Source organism: Leuresthes tenuis, unplaced genomic scaffold, assembly GCF_036924035.1.
Source record: "Leuresthes tenuis unplaced genomic scaffold, fLeuTen1.0.hap1 SCAF_14, whole genome shotgun sequence".
NCBI classification, from domain to species: domain Eukaryota; kingdom Metazoa; phylum Chordata; class Actinopteri; order Atheriniformes; family Atherinopsidae; genus Leuresthes; species Leuresthes tenuis.
Window position 1 is genome coordinate 20010085 of NW_027325368.1, and position 21641 is coordinate 20031725.

General features: G+C 39.5%; 2 protein-coding genes across 2 annotated transcripts; both read left to right on the forward strand.

Annotated features, from left to right (window-relative positions):
- The first annotated feature begins 6367 nt into the window (after positions 1-6367).
- On the forward strand, positions 6368-19462 carry LOC140268208 (neuropilin and tolloid-like protein 1). The gene is made up of 10 exons (XM_072362979.1): positions 6368-6395; positions 6613-6678; positions 7178-7312; positions 7983-8231; positions 14413-14454; positions 15230-15357; positions 15857-16085; positions 16933-17046; positions 17166-17310; positions 18439-19462. Exons 1-10 carry the CDS (start codon positions 6368-6370, stop codon positions 19004-19006), a joined length of 1704 nt encoding a protein of 567 aa, XP_072219080.1. The 3' UTR covers positions 19007-19462.
- A 371-nt stretch (positions 19463-19833) lies between these two features.
- Positions 19834-21630, forward strand: atpsckmt (fATP synthase c subunit lysine N-methyltransferase). The gene is made up of 4 exons (XM_072363589.1): positions 19834-20346; positions 20593-20730; positions 20837-20887; positions 21071-21630. The coding sequence occupies exons 1-4, from the start codon at positions 20071-20073 to the stop codon at positions 21290-21292; spliced, it is 687 nt and encodes a 228-aa protein (XP_072219690.1). The 5' UTR covers positions 19834-20070; the 3' UTR covers positions 21293-21630.
- The last annotated feature ends 11 nt before the right edge of the window (positions 21631-21641 follow it).

Here is a 21641-nt window from a genome sequence, read left to right on the forward strand (position 1 = left end):
ACCTGGTACATTTAGTTAACAGACTGAAGTAATCGTGGAAATTAAAGGGCATTGTCCCTTTTTGAACAAAGAAACCTTTTTGGTAATTTGGATGCAGCTAATAATTTTTTTCTATTTACTGGTCAATTATTTGGACTATGAAATATAAGAAAGTGGAGAAAAATTCTTTGGTGATGTCATCAAATTGCTTGTTTTGTCTCAAATCAAACAAAAAGCAAATGTCATAAAATGAAGTGTAAATATGAGTGTATTTGTCTTTTGCAAAGAAAGTGACATAAGTGAGGGCTGATGATCACTATTTACATCTATGCATTTATGAGATTCATACATTAAACATAATTTCTACCTTGGTATTCACAGTTTTACAGATAACTACAGGCAGAATCAGAGATGTCTGTCAGCATCTGCTGCCCCCTTATGGACACAGAGAAGCTCTTCAGTTTTAAACATGCAATTCATGCACATGTGATGTCTGAGTTGCCAAAACAAGTGAGTAGTGGAGCTCATCAGTGTGAAAAAAAGTGAAAGGGAAATAGAAGAAAGCTAATGCCTTCTCATATGCAGGGACATTTCACTAGATATAGTTTCATAATTAAAAAAAAAAAAGACTGAAAAGAAAGGAAGGTAAGGCTTTGGTAACAAAAACATTAAGTAAAATGGGCATACACACACACACATATATATATATATATATATAATATCCATACAGGGGACAGTAATGGCTTATTCAATGTGGAGCAATCAGCAAACTGAAAACAGGTGAGAAACTAAGGCAGGAAGAAAAACCCAGTAAAATATACAAAGGAGGCAGCTAAATGCTTGTCAAAGTCAAGGAAGGACACTTTACAGCTAAGCTTCTAGGATATCACACCATAAAACCTTGTGGGACGACTGTCAAAGAGGCTTTGAAGGACTTAATGTTTCATTCTGTGAAATTTTAAGGATGCTTCTGTCTATCCTCTCTATTTTCAAAGCACACATAGTCCTATGTCAAAGACGATGGAGAGAGGTTGGCACAATATGCATTTAAATGTTTGTGTGCGCTGAATTTGTTAGTTATCCTATGTGTTGCTGGCATTGTGATGTTGTCCATCAAAAGAAAGTAAATTAAAAATTGCTGCTATAAATGGCTGACAGATAGCCAGCTAACAGCTAGGTGCTATTTAACAGCCATGTCAGCTTTTCAGGATTTCTTTATATAGGGTGTAGTTGAAGGCAGGACTGTTGCCATGATAAACTGTATTGAAAAATAAGTTATTAATCCAAAGATAGCAACAAATTTGCAGAATAAATAGTTAAATATTATATTAAATATTCATAGTTATTCATATTATTATTCATAGTTTAAAAAAAAAACGTAAAGTCACTATGAAGTTAGTTATTTTTGTGGACAGGAATGACCTCCTGAAGTGTTCTTTGTTGAAAAAGCCTCTGACCGAACATAAAGTTGTGCAGAGGTTGTGCAGCATTGTCCGTTATGAGCAGCAGTCCTATTTTGTACTATCAGCTCCAGGGGCTTCAGAACAGAGAGGAGAAGGACCCAAATGCGGACACGGATGACGACAGGAGGTTGAAGATGAGCTTATCGTGATTCATTTACAAACTAACAGAAAGCACGGCCAAGCCGGAGCGTCATAAAACTAAACTGGAAAAACAAAACCTAAGAACTAAGAAAACATTATTATGCCTGTAAAACTGAACATGAAAGAAGAAATCAGAGAGCTTAAATACTGTGGAACTGATGAGTGAATGATTACAGCTGAGACAGATAGAACAGGTGTGACAGTGGAGATAATGACCTGAACATGAAGACTGAGGAAACTATGGGTGAGAATGAATGTGAAACTAAACTGAACAGAGGCAAGACAAGACTAACAGACAAAAGCAATAATTACAAAGACAAACCATGACAATAACTGACAGAGAGATGGAAACTAGACGAATACTAACAGAATAAAACTTGATTCAAAACAGTGACTCCAACCCAAACAAAAACGCAGAAAAAAAAACCAAACCCAAAAGCAAAGTCCCCAAATCCAACCCCAGCAAATAGACGACTTGGGAAAGGATGAGATACACTCAAGGTCCTAAGCTTCTTCAAGAAGTACAGTGTACTCCATTGTTTCTGGATGAAACTGTTTTGAAACAGAAATGCAGCTTTTAGGGAGGCTGTGACATTTATGCAGGAGAAAAAGTTCCCTGCTTGACTAAACCAGCAGAGGTCTAAAAGATGATGAAATAACAACTGTGCCTTTTCAGACTCAAATCTTATTGAGAGCACACGGTCTCTTCTCAAACTTAAGATTTACAGTGAGGAATGACACTGTAGCATTTTGAGAGGGGCTGTGATTGCTGCTTCAGAGAGAGATGTTTGTGAACTGATAGAGAAACTCCACATGAGGAAGGTTAATGACATTTATCGTAAAGGTGGGGGGACCTTTACGATAAATGTCATTTAACCAATGTGTGGCTGGGGGTGTCACAACATGTCACATCATGTCACAAAACTTTTAGTCCAAAATCTAATCAGATGCAGTCACATACAAAGTCAATGAAAAAGTCTGTAAAACAAATGCATACCACAGCGAGGAGTGAATCTAAAATTATTTTCCTCCTTATTTTCCAATCCTGACTGACTATTTCAAGATGGGGAACATGCACTGTCCAGCTGAACATGCAGCCCATCTGGCTGCTGTTGCTTGAGTCATCTGCCCTTTCCAAAGCTACACCCCCCATCCTCATTTCAGCAACATGCTGACCATCAACTCTTCACATCGCTTAAGTGAGCACCATAGAGCAATGCAAAGCTCTCTGACTCCCAAGCAGCTGGAGAACTTCACCCAGGGTCTGAGGACCACTTTTGGCAGAGATGGCAGGGGGTGACTCATGGTGCGGTTGGGGTTGTGGCCCTGTCACTCGCGTTGCTGTTTGATACTCTTGCCAAAAGGGTCAGGGGAGAGTTGTTGTCAGACTTGGGGCTCATTACAGATTTGTTTTTGAAGAATCCGAGAGGGTACTACCCACCGCATGTCTGCATAATGAGCAGTTACCTGAGACTGGTGCCTCACATTGCTAACAACCCCACCAGGATGTTAAGGAAGACAGAAAGGTAGGCATGGAAATGCATATTTATGTAAATGTATGCTAAACATGTAGATAATGTGATTGTTCTGATCATCTCTTCCAAAAAGCTGTTTACATCAATCGAGAGCTGCTGACCAAGTTTGGAATCAAACTGGAGAAATCCACACTGTTGATGACGATGTCACCGCACTCGATCAGCATATGAAACAGTCATTTGAAATATCTTTGTTAATTCACCTCAGCCGCATGAAAAATGTTCTCACCAAAGACCTGATATTTGACAACCCTAAACCCTACCATAATACGTAAAGATGGTAATACCATCTTCATTCTCAATTGTGACGCAGTGGGAGCTGACAAAGAATTTTTGGCTGAAGTTGAGAAATCAGACAAAACCAAAAAAGCCTTTCAGAGCTGCAGGCCAGTGGAGACATCGAGTTTTTGAAACGATAAGTCAAAGTCGTGGTTGCTCTATATTGCAGTCCGAGAGCATTCAGATGCTGCGTTCTTTTACATCTTTGCTTTAAATGGTACTACCTCTGAGGCATTGTTAGCCCAAAGAGAAGACTTTGACCTGAAGTCGAATGCACTGGGAAAATGGATGTTGTCAACAGGTGGAATGGCTGGAATGTAACTTTCAATGTCCCATAAATAGAATAACATGGACATTACTGTTAGTTATGAAACAGATCACTAAAGGAAATATCTGGAGTATATCAGCATGCTTCATTAGTTTTATTATAGGAATCTACCACAGCTTAATTCTCCTCAGATTTACAACCAACACAGAGCAAATGGAGAAATAATGGAGATTGTTTTCTTTTCATAGAATAAACCAACGTCGGGACTTAGCTTTAAGCAGTGACATCACTTGGTGTGGTTAAGAAAACTAACATGATTAGGGCTAACAATATCATTTTTACAGCATGATAGTCAAGTCATAGATGCTACTTGTTTGCTTCATATGCAGTTGCTCTCAGGACCACAAGAGTTAACCGACCCTTTAAATGGTATTATAACTCATATCTGCCTACACGAGCATATGCGACACGGTATCCCAGTTTTTTTGTTTAAAAATTCTCCGCACATTCTCACTTGGAGACAGGTCTGGACTGTGGGCAGGCCAATCTAATACCTGTTTCTTCTTTCTCATGCCTTTTTAAAATGTGCAGAACGTAAATTTGTACAGTGTTGTTGAAAAATGCAATGTATGTGTTGCCCTAAAATGTTCATCTCTAAATATATATATATATATATATATATATATATATATATATATATATATATATATATAAAGGTTTCAGTAAAGTGTCTTTAGGTGTGATTGCTCTGACCACTGTTAATCTTTCTACTGTGTGATGTTCCATCCCAGATGCCTCCAACCTCAGAGAAGTCACTGCCGCCTCTGGGGATGAATCTTCCCCAGAGCCCAGACCTCAACATTATTGAAGAAGTGTGGGATCATCTTGACAGAGAACGGAACAAAAGGCAGCCAAAGAAGAGCTTTGGAATATCCTTCAAGAAGCATGGAGAACTATTCCAGAAATGGCAAAAAAGCTCATCTAAGAGGGTTCAGGCTGTGATGATGAATAAAGGTGTTCATATTAAATACTGACTTTCACGCTTGTCAGAATTGTTCAGAAGGTTTTTTAAAAAAAATTATGTTAATTTGTTTGAATTTTTCTTTATATATTGCATTTATTTTTCAACGTGTTTAAATAAATCTCTGCTCCTATCTACTGTTTTTCTGGCAATATAAATAAAAGATGGGTCCCCAAAACCAGTGTATTTATCAATGTGATTAATAAATTATTTGTAGCTTACATTTTCTTTCAGCCTACTCCATTCTTTATTGCCTATTAAAACATCAGAAATATATCACGGCAATCTTGGTCTTCAAGCGTTCCCCAAAGTTCTGTTCTGGGCCCAGTGCTGTTTGTCCTAACTTGCTTCCTGTGGGTCATATAAGAAGTACATTTAAAGATGTATCCTGCAATTGTCATACAGATTATGATTAGCTATATATCTCTTTTAAGTCTCATGACACTTCGAAGACATCCGTGCTTCTAAAATTGTCCTCACCTAAACACAGAGAAAACAGAAGTGCTTATTTTTGCTTTTGTTTTGGCCCAAATGTGAGAGAGACTCTGGATTCTCTGTCTTCCTCTGTCAAACCTACTTTCCATAATCTTGATGTTTTTGTTAACCAGGATTTGAGCCTTATCAGCATGTAAATAGCAAAGTTTGTTCATGTTTTTTTTTTTCCAGTTTAGTAATATTACCAAAATCAGGTCTGTTGTATCCCTAGTGGACATGGAAATGATTGTCCGTGCTTTTATCTCTTTTATTTTTTCATCCCTTGCTTCTCTGACCCACTTACAAATAGCTCAGAACACAGCTGCCAGGATACTGACAAAAACTTCCAAAAGGTCTCATTGTACACCAGTTATGATTCCTTTACATTTGCCCGTTCAGGTTCAGAATCCAGTTTTGGGCTCACATTCAGAGCCTGACATAGTCAAGCCCCTTTATGTGTTGAAAATCTGCTGCAGCCATATGCCATCGCTAGGACCCTTTGGTCCTTTGATCAGGGTTTTGTGGCTGTTCCCCGAACCAGGCTTAGAACTAAAGGAGACTGCGCTATTTAGGTTGTTACTCCCAAACTTTGGAACTCTCTTCCACAGGACTTTAGATGTGTGAGCAATGTGGACATTTTTAAAAAGCTTCTTAAGACACATTTTAACTCTTTCGTTTAACTCTATTGTATAATGTTTGGAATGCTTTATCTTTACTTGCGATCGCGTTGTCCTTTAATTATTGTATATTTATTGTTTTCATTTTACTTTTTGTGAAGCACTTTGTGACACATAGGTGCTTGGAAGTTGCTATATGAATAAAACGTACTTACAGTTGAATGATGCGCCGCAGCTAATGACTGAATAATAGAAGAAAAAAATAGAATTGAAAGAGATTATCGCAAGAAATGCGCGCACAACTGCGTAAATTCACGTTTGCTCATTAATGTTCCGTGTGGATTTAACAGCCTAAAGGTGGAGCAAAAATTGTGAAGGTTTGTGGCGGACGTGTGTTTAATCCTTTGAGCCGTCGGGAGACAGTGAGAGGGGGATGGAGATGTCTGCTCTTGGATTTGGCGCATTTTAGGGGGAATTACTGGGTTTAACAGTAGTTTTTCAACAAGAGGCGTGGGAACGCACGGACCGCTACGTCAAGACAATTTAATGGCAATAATTGAGACAGAGCCTCTCATTCTCAGGGAACAGAAATGGTGCACAAACTTCTGCTGCCCATCGGTGAGTTGACTGAGTGAACATATATCACCTCTCCTTTATCTTTTAAGAATGATCACTACGACATCTGATACTTTTACCTTGATTGCCCCGTGTAGTAGACCTGTAACTATTCAGCTCTCCGCGTGTGTGTTTCCCCCATTTCTTTTTTTTTCTTTTGTCCATCTGCCCTCTCACAAATGGTATAACATTTCATCTCGTTTCTCTTGTGTCCTCTCAGCTTTAGCAGTAAGCCTCATGTCACATGAGGCATCTGGAGCCACAGCTACCACAAAAAAAGCTCAAGGTATCACATCCTGAGACGCTGCTCGCACAACACTGACAACATACATACATTTTATAGACTGAATGACAGTTGCGGCTTGTTTCAGCGTCAGTTCTTTGTCACACCTCCAACTAATGAGTTTGAGTAGCTAATTCTTTCTCCATACTATCATCAGGTGATTGATTGAGTTAGATTATTGAGACAGGTTGAATGGGCAAAGGGTGGGGGTGTTTTTGGGGGGTGTTCTTTGGGTAGATCAGAGTGTTGACAAAGTTCTAATGAACACTCAGGGGAGAATCACAGCTTCCTCATTTCCTCTGAAATTATGTTATTAATAATCTTTCTGTGGCTTGGAATGTGCCAAATTGTGTGCTGGTTGAGTTATACATTCTGAAATAGACAATACAAATAGATTTGAAAAAATGGGAGCTTTTGTGTTGTTAACCTAATAAAAAGGAGGCATAATAACTAAGAATTTCTGCTCGTGTTAAGCTGTGTGCTTTCTTCCATGTTCTGTCAGTAAAGAACAACTCAGGTGTGGTACCAGCTGAACAGTGTGGGACCTGGGTAAAGGAGCCCGATGGAGGATATTTCACCTCCCCCAACTACCCTGAGAAATACCCACCAGAGAGGGAATGCATCTACATTATAGAAGGTGAAACCTAACATTTCTAACCTCTATGTTTACGTGCACAAGTATTCTATCTGTTTGTCTTACAGAATGTTCCATTCATATTCATCTTTTTATGTCGCATAGTCAGCATAGTCTGATTAATGCCTCATGCCCATGTTATGTGCACCATTGTGATATTTGTGTGCCTCCAAAGGTTCTATTATATCCACATGCCTGATAACATGGAGCACTGCTGTGGTTTCTTCCCTCGCCCCAAAAGTCTGTCCTTATTTTATCTGCAGTCATGCTACTCTGCACTGACTCTGCTGCTGGAACTGGTGTTGCCAGGTCTTGTGACAGAAACAGGCAACTCATTATGTGAAAATAAGGCCAAAACAAACCCCTGGGTTCTTAAAAAACAGAAGCCCAAAATTGCTCACGATGAGCAGACCTGGCAACTGTGAAGATTAAAATGCCATGAAATGCCTTCAGTTTATACATGTAAGGTTGGCATATTTCACATAGTTTAATGCTGTTCGCTCCAGATTTGATTTTATCCAGGTTAGGGTGATCAGAAAATGCTATTTACATAGCTGTGTCTTTTTCAGAAGGGGCTAATAGCAGAATATTGCTGTGCACGTAAACGTAGTCGGCCTCCCTCCACCTTTTCTGCTTTTAATTCCCCCCTCTTTAACTTGTCTTCCTACTGTAGCCTCACCACGCCAGTGCATCGACCTGTTTTTTGAAGATAGCTACTCCATTGAGCCATCCTGGGAGTGTAGGTTCGACCACATTGAAGTCCGTGATGGTCCCTTTGGTTTCTCCCCCATTATTGGTCGCTACTGTGGGCAGGAAATCCCCACCTACATCCGCTCCAGTGGGAGGTACTTGTACATCAAGTTTGTGGCTGATGGTGAACTGGAGGCTAAGGGTTTCTCCGCCCGGTATAACTTCACACAAGGTGAGGGATTGAGGTTAACAACTCTCAGCAGTTCTATTTAGTTTTTGGTACATCTTTGAGCTGATTCTGTGGATTTAACAGGCATCTGATTTTAGCCATTTTCACACATGCACATGTTCTAGCCATGTTCCCAAGCGATGGCATGAAAACGGAAATTTCTGCCGTGTTTGATTTGGATTTCTTATGACAGTCAAATGTAGCAGCAAATATCCCGGAGCATTTACTGTGAGTTAGCTAAGGGGTGCGCGTGCTGGTGAGCGTCACTGGTTCACTCTCCTTCTGACCTGTTTGCTGCATTTCACTTGCTCCTTACTATTGTGGGTTCGTTCAGATTCACGTGTATCTTACAGTATCTTGCTAAGATAGATACTGTTAACCTCAACAGCAGTTTTTAATGTCATAAGTTTACTACCACTCACTCAGCTAAACGAAAGGTTAGCAGGATTGGTGTTTATCAGCTTGCATACAAAGTTTTCTGCTTTATGACTACTTCACGTTTTTCATGAAACTGGGTGGCTCTGTCCAGCATAAACTGTCATAGAGAGGCATAGTCAACAGAAAGCAGATACTCCCTACATGATTTAGTTGGATTTGAAGTAGGATCGATTGTGGTGCTGTTGTTATACAGGTTTTGACTTTATTTATGTAATGAACTGTAGAGAGTACTTCAGCCATAAAGGCAGTTTACCTCACATTGTGTCTTAGGTAAGTGAGGATGCCAAGGCTACTTGTTACTAAATTCCCTGCAATATATTATGTGCTTCTGTGGTAGTCTGTCGGGTTGATGAAGTGAAAATTAGAACATGAAATAAGAGTGCAAATAAAAAGTGCAAAACACAGACATGAAGTTCAAGTTCTGCTACACTGATGTGGCTGGCAGGTTGATGATTAGAGTATTACTGTGGCTTTAAGCCTCTTCCTTTATTTCCTGGCACTCTCTCACAACCAGCTGTGAGTTTGACGTTGTTGCATGTCAAACCTGGCTACCTCTTTAACCCTGTCTGTCCCTTTCTGTTATAAACACATAAACCAAACTGCATTTACTTGCTTGAATCTTGTTTTCCCAATGTCATAATATTATATCCAAGTTCACTTTTATATGATACTACAAGATCAGTATCATAAGGAACCTTTGCAATCTTTCAACAACAATAAATGGATGCAAGGCTTTGCTGATTTTTAATTGTACATGCTTGCAGATAGTTGCATATTGCAACTTTAACAATAGTCTGGTTGCATTCTGCTGTGGATGTGCTCTCATTTCCATTTGTAGTGCAGGCACAGCAGCTGCAGCTGACAGGAGAAGAGGAGGGGAGCACATGCAGATACACACTAGTACATACACCCACACACAGAGGCACTTGTTCCCTTGGTTCTCTCTCACACACATACGGGAGTTAATGAAAGCTTGTCTTCAGGGAATGCAGCTTGTCAGTGCTGAGCCGCGGTAGCAGCTTAAGGGAGTCCGAGGCAAAGACTTTATTAACCACAGATTTTATAGGCCACCTACACCAACGAGGGGCAGGGATTAATCTGCATCCCTCTGCCCATCTATCTATGTAGTCTTTGTTATTGTTTTTATTCCTCATGGATTTTTTTTCCAGTTGTAGACTCTTCGGCCTTTCCTGCACACTGTAGTTTTGAAGATGCCAGCGGTCCGAGATTGCTTGCTAGAAGTGCACGTCAGGACTCAGCGCTGTTTTTCTGAAAAATATGAAACACTCGGCTTCTGCATTATGCAACATCTTTTAATGAGGTCTCCATTCTGCTTGTAATAACTACAAGTGAAGCAAACTTAAGAGTTCATTTTCTGGGTCTAGTACATTTGAATAAGCACTTTTTTTTGGTAAACAGGCCCCTGACATGATTTGTCCCTTTAAGAGAGTATTTTCCATTATTAGCAGATGAGAAGATGCTGGTTTCTGTGTATTTACATCAGATATAATAAGTACTTAAGGTCAAAAGTTAATCTTCTCACTAATTCCACCCATCAGGAGTGGCAGGAGAGAATACATTCACCCACTTGCATGCTTGCATGATTACAGCCAAACAAAACACAACAACATTCTGAGAGAAGATTGTCGGCTCAGCTGTGTGCTCGATAACGCCGGAATGAGGACATACAATGGTAATGTTTCTGGGCTGTCAACTGGTGTCTGACCCAACAAACCTTTCAGCTAACCTTCCTTTTTCTTTATAATACATTATAAAATAATAAAAATGGTAAGTTTAGCCCTTCAGATGATGAGTCACCATTAGCCTAATGTGTGCAATTTACATTCAAACTAAAGTCATCAGTCCAAGATTGGTCCCAAAGAAACAGAACAGCGTTAGCTCTCTGTGTGAGAGTCCAGATGTGAATGTCCAAAATCCGTGACATGCAGCAACATAATCAGAAAAAAAAGTATTAATCATAAACACACGATGCTGCACAGAATGTAATCTAAACATGAGGATTTAATAATAAAGAAGGTTTAGAAATGTAAAGTTGATTTTATGGAGCAGAGACTTTATTATTTTCTTCCCTAATTAAGCATTTTGGTGGCAGACAAAAACCAAAAAGCACAAAAATGACATCTTGACAAATCAGACTAAATTTAGTCAGAAAACTGTTTTAGTAACTCTTAACTTTGTCTCCAGAATGTGAGACATTCTGCTGGATCTCTTGTGGAGATTTCTTGTTAATGCAGCTTAATGAAATCCTTTACATCACAGTTATGTTCAAGCTTGTGTTCTGTGGCGGCAACTCAGATTTGTCGGCTATCGCACTCATTACGTTAGTTCACACATTGGTGAAGTAAATCAGCACATGTTGTAAAAATGACTTCTGGTTTTCAGCCATTTCTCCAGATTCACTTTGGATAAAATCATGTTAACAGCCAGGGCTGTCATGATGTCAGATTATTACTGTGCAATTTTCCAGACCAAAACAAATTCACAGTAAAAATATGACTGTAATATCAACAGAAAACAATATTACTATCAGATTCATCTTTTTTTGTCTCCTTAATTTTTGTCAATTAGTCTGAAAGTAGGAGACAAGGAACTGTGAAAACTATACAAACACCTCAATTTGCAATCAATTTTGTTTTTCAATCTTTTAACATTACAATTATCTTCCATACCGTTATACTGTGACATTATAATACCTGTATTACCAATATAATGCCAATTAGCCTACAATTCGCAAAAGTGGGGTCAAATTACAAGCGAGTATGTCTTTTTCAAACAATACGTCTTGCAAACCAACGCTTTCTTTCTTTATTTCTATTTTCCACAGGGTGTTGAGAAACGGTTTAATTTAAAAGTCCCCATTCTTGTGTGCACCCTGCATCATACATCTAATTTGATTTCAGTCAAACAAATGTTTTGCTTGTACTCCCTGCAAAGCCCCATGTAGTATATCATAGCATCTCTCACACACACATGCACATATGTGAATAATCTGGCCCGGCCTGAAGCAGAATTGGTAAGAAGCATGGGTGGATTAAACAGAATGCTTGTCGAGTTCATCACCTTACTTCTGTCCACTGTTCTGCACAACCAATGACGAAAACATTTAAAAAGTATTTTAGGCTACACTTTATGTCAGAGCATTATTTTTAATAATAATATAATTATAATTATTAAATGATTATTAATTATAATTATAAAGAAGGTGCTTTTCAGAGAAGTCATGAGTAGAAATAACTTTTTTTTTATCACTCTGCTGTAGTTGATGCTGCTAAAGCCTAATCTGTCCTGACCTAAACTGATCTGTGAGGATTTTTAATCCACCTAGCAAGTAGATTCATCATCACAAAGGTTTAGAGAACAATATCTCTTCCCTTTCTGATGCTAGATGTATTTTTTTCTTTTTTGATGAAGGGCATCAGGGTTTCAGGGGTGTTCAAATGAGGGCAGAAGAAATGTTCTGGTACATAGATTATGTAAGCTTTAGCCAGCTGTTTGTTGATTTTGTTTTTCAATATGCCTTTAATGCTGTATTTTTATTCTGATGTGTGTTTTTTCTTTTTTCTCTGTTCTTAATCCAAAAATCTAAAATGAATGAATGAATGAATGAATGAATCTATTTCAGACGAAGAAAAAGTGACTGGTATACAGTAGTTACTAAAAGAACAATCCCAAACAACATATACATATTAACCAGTATTAACTCAACATTACATTACATATTCATATATAAATTTGAGCATAAATAGAAACTAATATTATCAACAACATTTACAATCGAATAAACTAGTAAGTATTTATACCTTCAGATATGACATTAATTAATGCAAATTGTCTGAAAAGTCATATGATGAAGCAAAACATATTTATTCATACCCCTTCTCCCTCTAATTGCCCTTATAGTAACTTTCCTGTTTGATTTCTATGTTTTTATCCAAAATTCACAAAAAAATTGAATAAATAAATACATATATACACACACACACATATATATATATATATATCTACTTACATACATACATATGCATACATGTACGTACACACACACGTACCAAACTGTATTCAACCTATATAACAACAACCCCACAGCAGGCCCTTGTGAGACAATCACACCTAAATACAGATTCACACCCTTGTACATCAGCACTCAGAGTACAGAGACCCTCCCCAAACCCCCAATCATCTGTTCACAGGTTCATTCACAGGTCATAATTCTCTTTTTAAAAAGTCTAGTTATTATCAGGTCTTATCGGTAGGTAAATACAACCAAAGATTAATAAATCACGTAACATACTACACTGTGTTATTATTTATTGAGTAAAAATAAAGCCAAAAGGTAGAAGCAGTGTGTAAAAAAAACTAAGCCCATCCTTACACACAGGAACTCAGAGGGTAAGCAGCAGCTCGATGCTGCAACTCAAATGAACTTGATTAATTGCTCAATAACAAGAGCGGGCTACTTTGTGTTTGTATTTGTGTTGACACAATGCCAAGGAGGAAAGATCTCAGCAATGATCTTGGAGAAGCAACTGTTGCTGCCCATCAACCTGGGCGGGTTGTAGGGCCATTTCCATCAAGTGCACCAGAGAAAGATTATTCATATATGAAAAACATTCATGAGAGTTGCTCTTCTTAGGAGTGGACTTCCCAGCAAGTTGTGCAATGCTCAGAGAAACTGCAAAAAAAGGCTTGTTTGGAAGGATTACCAGGAGAATGTCTCTTCTCTCCAAAAAGAACATGGCAGCACGACTTCTGAACAAACCACTGGCCACAATGCACAGCACTATAATTGCCAAAAACACAGCATATCAGCACAAACACCTCATACCAACTGATAGAAATGCTCTGGTGGGACCTTAAGAGAGCTGTACATAATCAAACACCTGCAAACTTCAATTAGTTCAAGCAACATTGTAAAGAAGAGTGGGCCAAAATTCCTCCACCATGTTGAGTGAGACTGAATGTCAAACGGAAAGCAATTACTTCAAGTTATTGCTGGTTCTGCATGCTGTTGAATTATGGGGTGTACTTAGTTTTTCCTAAATTCTCTTAGTTCTTAGTTCTCTTTGTTGTATAATTATCCCCCACACTATTTCTGCATTTTGGTTTAATTATTTCTAAATAAATAATGACAGTGTATGATATGCCATATCTTGTTGTTCATCTGAGGCGTTATTGATCTCATTTTAAAACCTGGGGCCTGGTGCCTAAATGATGCATCCTCACAAAAACCATGTCTGCATCTTTTCCTTTGTTCAATTGGTAATAAAGGAAGACGTGCTCTTTATGTAAACCTTGTAAATATAGCAATGTTGTCCTGATATAAGGTGGAAATGTGAAAAGGTCTCATAATTTACCATCAAATTAAAGAGACTATTTCACAGAGTTTGCTCGGTGTGATAGTGATTTTTCTCTGATTTGGCTTCTCATTGTCAATTTTTTTACAATATACTCTTATTTACTGTAATGGTGGCTGGTGAATAACTGCAGTGTGATTTCTTTGGAGGACCTATAATGAGTTTTTTTTTTATGGCACAAGATTGTCTCATAGGCCTACATGGAGCTGTTCAAGAAAACTGCAAACGTGCAGTTTTATGCATCTGATCCCGGATGAAGACCAGATCATTTTTATTAGTGTCTTGATTGGTTAAACTTTAGAATGTAAATGGGATATACTGGTGCATAGCGTGTCTCTAACTTGACATGACATATTATATTTTACTTTCAGATCCTGAGTTTAAAGAACTTGGGGTGCTGCCAGCTCTGCCATGTGAGTATTAATTTTTCATGACCCATAATTTTATTATGCTTAATGCACCCACTGGCAGAAATTACCGCAGCGCCTGTCTGAAAAGATGCTTGAACTTTGATGTAAATGATATGTTCGAAAAGAAAAATAGCATTTTAGAAAAGTTGGGTTTCAGAACATAGTGAATTTGCTGAAAAAGTGATCCAAGAGGGCAACAAATAAGAGCAGACAGAACTTCAAACCAAGCCATAAGAGAGCATGCCTGACAAGCGCAGTATGTCAAAAGTTCATGATGTCTGCACTGGATGTTTTCAGCTGGCAGTGTGGGTGTTACATTTACTTCTTGTAACCCAGTCCTAGTCAAGGCATCAAGCAGTTGAGCTCAAAATGATTTGAGCTGAAGCGATGTTCTTTTACCAACAAAATTCTTCTGGCTTGAAAAGATTTTTTCAAGTGCCCTGTCTAAAAACTATTCTCACTTTCTCTCTTCTCAATCTTTTTTGCACTGTCCACTGGGGTTTTAACAATCTCCGGGTCTTTGGGGCTGTAGTAAATGTAACTTTTTCATCTGAAGAAACCATGGCAGGCACAGGAATAAGTAGGCGATCCTTCAATGTTGTCCAAGATCGTACTGCTAGATAAATATGTCCAGGCAGCGCAGACCATCCCTTAGTATGACTGTCAATAATCAGTGCTTCCTTAGTGCATCTTGAAAACATTTGCATATATTTATAACTGTGTAGTTGTGATTGGATCACTCAGCACAATTTTTTTCACCTGGTACACAAAATTGCAGTTTGTGACTTTGAGCTGACGGGGCCAGAGGGTTATGTGGAATCGGCGCAGATAGCAAGGGAGGGTCGGGCACAGCGAACTGATGCAGTGGACTGCAGGTGGTACATCAGGGCGCCACCAAAAGCTAGGGTATGTATGCTAACAATTACAAATTAACTTACATTTGGCTACATCTGAACAAGAAATATCCTGCGTACAACTGAATCCACCAATTCCGGTGTAAATTGCTATTATGTGTGCTTATAAGGAAACTAATTGCCCATATTAGTAGGAATCTAGGTGGATAGACATAAAAACTGTTGGTGGTGGAATTCACTTGGTCGCGTTTTGCAGTTTATGCCACCAGGTGTCACTTCATCTCATACACTGCACCTTCATCAACCACGCTTATATGACACTAAACTTGTCAGTATTCATGTTTTGATTCACAAGATATCTTTTACTAATTTAATTTCTATTGCTTAACTGAGTCTACCTATTGGTCTGTGTCTGTTAGAGCCAATTCAAATAAGAATTCTGTCAATGTAAAGTTTCTTGAACCTTAAAGGTAGCCTGAAGGGTCACTTGTTGAACTGTGGTCCACTTACTGCTCCTTTTATCTCCTCTGCTCAACTTGAACTCCTCACAGATCTACATGCGTTTTCTGGAGTATGAAATGCACAATTCAAATGAGTGCAAGCGCAACTTTGTCGGCATCTACGATGGCAGCAGTTCAGTGGAGCACCTGAAGAATAAGTTTTGCTCCACGGTGGCCAACGACGTCATGCTGGTGTCCTCTGTGGGTGTGGTTAGAATGTGGGCAGACGAAGGAAGCAGGAAAAGCAAATTCAAGATCCTCTTTACAACTTTCCATGAACGTGAGTGACGGCCCTTAAAGATTAATGTTTACATCAAGGAAAACAAAGAACACTTGTGTGGTATAGATGTTTATCAGACTCAGCTGGCTCAAGTGATGACAACCTTGATAGTATTTTTCTTTGCTGAGGAGGTTTTCTAACTGAGTGAAATGACCCAAGACTAGTCTGGTGGCAGACATGATAAGAGCTGTTTTCTGATAGCGGCTGACTTTAATATCAATACAAACTGTTTGTCATGTGAGAGATGGATTCTAAAAAGGCAAATTGGCCACAGTGGGAGAGAAGAACTCATTTTATCGTGGAATTAGGCCGTGTAGCATCAGAGACGACAAAAAAAGCTATACAACACAAGAAGAAGAAGGAACTCCCCCCAAAATGTCCACTTTAAGATGTACTGCTCATATTTTTGGGGTATGATAACTTATAACAGACAGATGAAGACATCTGCTGTCAGACACAGCTGTTGGGGAAGTTTCCTAATGTGATTAAACATCATGGCTCCAATAGACTCCCATTAAAAAATGTCATGTTCTCTCATCAAATAATACATCAGTGAATTTTTCCCATGAGTCATTAACTACAGTAGATTCAGTCCCTCTGATTTGGGCTGCTGGCCCTTCTCAAATAAAATTCTATAACTCACTAAATAGAAATCCTCAAAGAAATGCCAATCAGCTTTCTTGTGTCACTCTCCAGCTCCAACGCCTTGCTTAAGTATGATCACTTCTGGTTACAAAAAGACTAATGCCAACTCAATATACTGACAAAACATTAAATATTTCATTAATAAACTTTCAAACGTTAATACAAATTAAGTTAAATCGGCCTTCTGCCTTTTGCTTTTTAGCTCCGTGTGCAGGAGACACTTTCTTTTGCCACAGCAACATGTGCATCAACAACACCCTCGTCTGCAACGGTATCCAGAATTGCGTTTACCCATGGGATGAGAATCGCTGTAAAGGTAGGCTTAGACACAGGATGAGAAACTCCAGCCACAAACTACTTCCTGCATTTGCAACACATGGCTGTGCTCTGTTTTTTCTTTTTCTTTTTTTTTTCATGTGCTGTATGTTTGACTAGAGAAGAGAAAAGCCAGTATCCTGGACACCCTGGACAACACAAACCTCACTATCATTGGAGTAACCTGTGGTCTGGTTGTCATCCTGCTCATTATATCTATCATCATTCAGATCAAACAGCCACGCAAGAAATATATTGTTCGCAGGTGAGAGATTCAAATTCACTGAGATGATTACTGCAAAGTTCTGTGTTGTTTACTATTTTAAAAACTCATTGAGCTGTTTCCCAGCTGAAGATGGCGACAAAATGTTCTGATAAATGTGCAGTGCAACAGCAGACAGAAGACAGCAATTAGCCGTTGAACTTAGTACTTTGCTCCAATTATTAACTGAAATCTAATTTGACTTTAACCGTTGAGTACCAATTTCACCACTTCATCTTTGGGTGCATGCATTGTGTCATTCTATGGAGAGGACATCGTCTAAATTATGTCACAGAATTTATGCTTAGCAGCAGGCTAAATGAGACAAGGAATCGCTAATAGATCTCAGGAATGGCGTTTACATCAAGATAACATATAAGCTATACTCAAGTCAGTTGTCAGAGGACAGTGCAACTGCTAGCTAAAAGTTGCACAGTTTCAGTGTTGTGGTAGGCTACATGTAACTGCCAGAAAAAAAAACAAAGAAGAGGAAGCTATTCAGGAGGAAGTTATGTTGGACAAGTTCAGTGTTTTGCTAATGTTACTGTGATGTTCAGAAGAAGATGGAAATCAGCTGCCAGCGATGAAAACCACGTGTTTTAAAACTTCAGATTTTATGAACTTACCATTGGAGTGATGCATGTGGCATGTAAAAAATAGTAAATACTTTAGTAAAATAACTTATACAAGAGGAGTCATGTTAGCCATTTACAGCATTACTTAACATATGCAAAGTAAATGAACACTGCTGATTCTGATTAACCAGCCGAGAATTAATGGGGGACTCTCAACTTTGCCTCCAAACTCTGGGAGAGGGGAAGAGAATCACTAAAATATGTGACAACTTTCATGGACTTAATTGGACTTAGTCAAAGAGAACCCCAGGATTTATCAGCTGTGGAAGAAACTATGATAGAAGCTTTCATCACACTTTACAGAAATGGCTATACCTGCACTCTATAGTGGTATTGAAGTCCTTGTAAAGGAGGCCAGAAATTTGCGCTTGTAATTGTTAAATACTCAAAACATAGATAAAAACTCAATAATCAAATCTGATTTTATAGGGATTTAAACATTTACTTTACCTCATCTGTGTTTGTGTTTACTCTCCTTCCCTCTTTGTATCCACAGAGATGAGTTTGACCCTGCCCTCCTCCACCCTGGTTTTGAGCCTCCTCACTATGAGCTCTGCACAATTCGCCGTGCCCCTTCTGGGGAGCTGACCGATGCCGCCTTGGCGGAAGACTTTGAGAAGTTTCACAAACTCAGACGCTCCGAAAGCAAATGCATCCGCGACCACCACTGCGGCTCTCACCAGGGCAGCATGCATGGCAGCATGCATGGCAGCATGCACGGCAGCATGCACGGCAGCATCCACGGTAGCCGTAGCAACCTGAGCATGAGGGACGCCACCATTGCGCCTGACGGGGGGGCTCTTGTATCACCGATGATGGTGAGCCAGATGTCGCCACACCAGTCTCACCATAACACACCAGCAGGTCGACGGAGCATCCTGGTGATGAAGCACAGCTACTCGCAGGATGGAGCGGAAGGGTACCGACCGGAGGACGAGGAGGATGATTTGATGATGGATGTTGGTCCCACTAACAACATGCACCACATGCACCACCATCAGATCCCCCATGGCATGTCAGGGCTGGACCACACTGTCCATCGTACACTGTCCAATGACTTCTAATTTGCCGCAAGGTGACATGCAAAAAAGAATAATCAGCACCTAAACCGAAATGTGATGCAACTGATGGGGGAATGAGCAAAAAGTAGGTTAGATGATGAAAATTGTAGTTTATAATCTATTTTTTCTTCATTATCCAGCCTTGACTTTTAAAGTCATAATGCTGGTTAATAAGACTTGTTGGAGTGTGTCCAACTCAAATCCAGTCCTCACATTAAATGAGTAGAGTGTACTGAGGCTTGTGAAATAAACATGTACTGTGGTTTTAGAAGAAATTCCCTCAAACCAAAGAGTTAAGAATCTGTGTTTATTAATACACAACTGCGGCAATGCAACAAACAGTGGAGGTGCAGAAATGTGAAGTATCACAGGAGAACATCAAAGGTAGATATGTAAATATATACCACTTGCTCTGAATCACAGTTCCCTTTTGTCCTCTTTTGTTCCTGACCTTTAAACTCTGGTGCAGTGTGTAGTACGATATTGTACAGTATACTGTTTTGTCGAATGTTTTAGTTTTATTTGTAATCATTTTGTGAATGAGTGGCTGTAAATATTACTTAGTTCCTTTATGTTTGGGCATTACTGTACCACCAAAGCAAGAACAGATGTGTTACATGTTAAGTCACCAGTGTTTATGTTTGATTCATGCCACCTTGTGTCTGATTTATTTATTTATTTGATTAAATATTATCCCTCCACATTGTCACTTTATTTCTGTATTATTTGTTCATTTATTCCGCACATTCCTATGTACCTGCAATGTTGACCTTAAATTGGAGAGGAACCTTCGATAGCTTATCCTTGTGACGTACCCGGTTTGGTAGTAGCGGTGCACAGGTCAGTGACAGGACAGCACCTTCAGTAGTGTAAGCTCAGTTATTAAGACTTTAAGTTTAAAGTGTGTGTCTGGGGTAACTGCGGTTGGTTTGCATGTATTTTTCTTTGCGTAGGGCAACCTTGAATTGATAATAGCAATAATAGCAGCTTAGCTTTATCAGAGTCTGGCGTTATGATGGAGCTCAGTTAACGTTAGCTTCTGTTGATATCTTCGTAAAGTTAGCATCATGCCGCAGGACGAGCTTTTCGTCGACTCGGGACAGCCTAATGGGGGTGTTAAGGAGAAAGGCAACAGAAGCCGCCTCGGTCTCGTCGTCACTGGGGTAGTTGGGGGCTCGCTGGTCGCCTTGTACGCTGTGGCCACTCCGTTTGTCGCCCCAGCCTTGAGGAAAGTCTGCCTCCCGTTTGTCCCTGCAACCACGGTTCAGGTGGAAAATGTCCTCAAGGTGCTGCAAGCCAGGTCAGGGACACTGGTGGATATCGGAAGCGGAGACGGAAGAATAGTAAGTGCCGTGGACACCTGTCTCACCTCACCTCATCTCCAGAGGAAAGTTAAAGCATACATGCTTTGTTTGTTTCAGTTTTCACCACATTCTTGTCATGTTCTCCAGTTTTAAGGAAAGTTATAAAGGAGTTCAATTGGTTATTCCTTTGCCAAACAAAATTTAACAAAAAAAGTTGCTGCCACAGTTGGAATGCATTGTTTTCACACTCATCGATCGCCTCTAAAAGCCTCCTTCCTCTTGCAGGTGATCGCCGCAGCCAAGCATGGATTTCAGGCCTCCGGTTTTGAACTGAACCCCTGGCTGGTGTGGTATTCTCGCTTCAAGGCCTGGAGAGAAGGAGTCCATCGCTCCACTTCCTTCCACATCTCTGACTTGTGGAAGGTCAGTGACTCCTTATTAGTGGAGCATGTGTCTATTTGATATGGAGAAGGTTGTCAGCTAATCTTAACAAAAGACTGTCTTTTTTCTTTTTCTTTTTTTTTGCCAGGTCAGTTTTGCTCAGTATTCCAATGTTGTTATTTTTGGAGTGCCTCAAATGGTGAGTTCTGCTATTTGTCACAAATACTGAAACATTCCTATTATTATTATTATTATTATTATTATTATTATTATTATTATCCTTGAATATAATGTCCCGTGTGTGCCAAATAAAGTCAATAACATAACCAAATAACGTTATTTCTCGACTTAAGGTCATAATAGTTGCTTTCTGTGCCTGCAGATGGACCAGCTGGAGCACAAGCTTGCAAGTGAGCTGCCGATTACAGCCAAGGTGGTGGCCTGCCGCTTCCCCTTTCCTACATGGGTCCCTGAACATACCGAAGGGGAAGGCATAGATACTGTGTGGGTGTACGATTCCAAAACATTTCAATCGAACGTTCCCCGTGGACTGACAAGAAAGACAGCACCAGAGGAACAGGACTCAACAGAGTCGCACACATGAGCTCACACAGCTCTTGTTGTTGTCATTTTTGTAAACAGGTATACAACCCTTGTCAGGCTATGAGGTGCATTCATCAATGATCTGTTGTGATATTGAAAATGGAGGGGGAACAATGGCCGGTTTACCGTCTGAAGCTCAACACCAGACAGGGGGGAAAAGACAGATAATGTGAGAAGGTGACTTATTCCTGGGAGATGCAGTTGAGCTGTATACAACACTGTCAAGAGGCCGAGCTTCTCTGAAAGGAAGCTTGACGTGTAAATTTGTATGGTAAAACTGCACTGTACCACTTGTTTTTAACTTGTGAATGTGTTATTAAAAATCTATAATTTATTATCCAGCCGACTTG

Excerpts from the sequence above, each read along its gene's own strand:
- atpsckmt (XM_072363589.1), top strand. The coding sequence starts at position 20,071 with ATGCCGCAGGACGAGCTTTTCGTCGACTCGGGACAGCCTAATGGGGGT. Across the intron at positions 20,347-20,592 it reads GAAGCGGAGACGGAAGAATA|GTGATCGCCGCAGCCAAGCA; the intron begins GTAAGTGCCGTG and ends TTCCTCTTGCAG. Across the intron at positions 20,731-20,836 it reads ACATCTCTGACTTGTGGAAG|GTCAGTTTTGCTCAGTATTC; the intron begins GTCAGTGACTCC and ends TTTTTTTGCCAG.
- LOC140268208 (XM_072362979.1), top strand. The coding sequence starts at position 6,368 with ATGGTGCACAAACTTCTGCTGCCCATCG. Across the intron at positions 6,679-7,177 it reads TACCACAAAAAAAGCTCAAG|TAAAGAACAACTCAGGTGTG; the intron begins GTATCACATCCT and ends ATGTTCTGTCAG. Across the intron at positions 7,313-7,982 it reads ATGCATCTACATTATAGAAG|CCTCACCACGCCAGTGCATC; the intron begins GTGAAACCTAAC and ends TTCCTACTGTAG.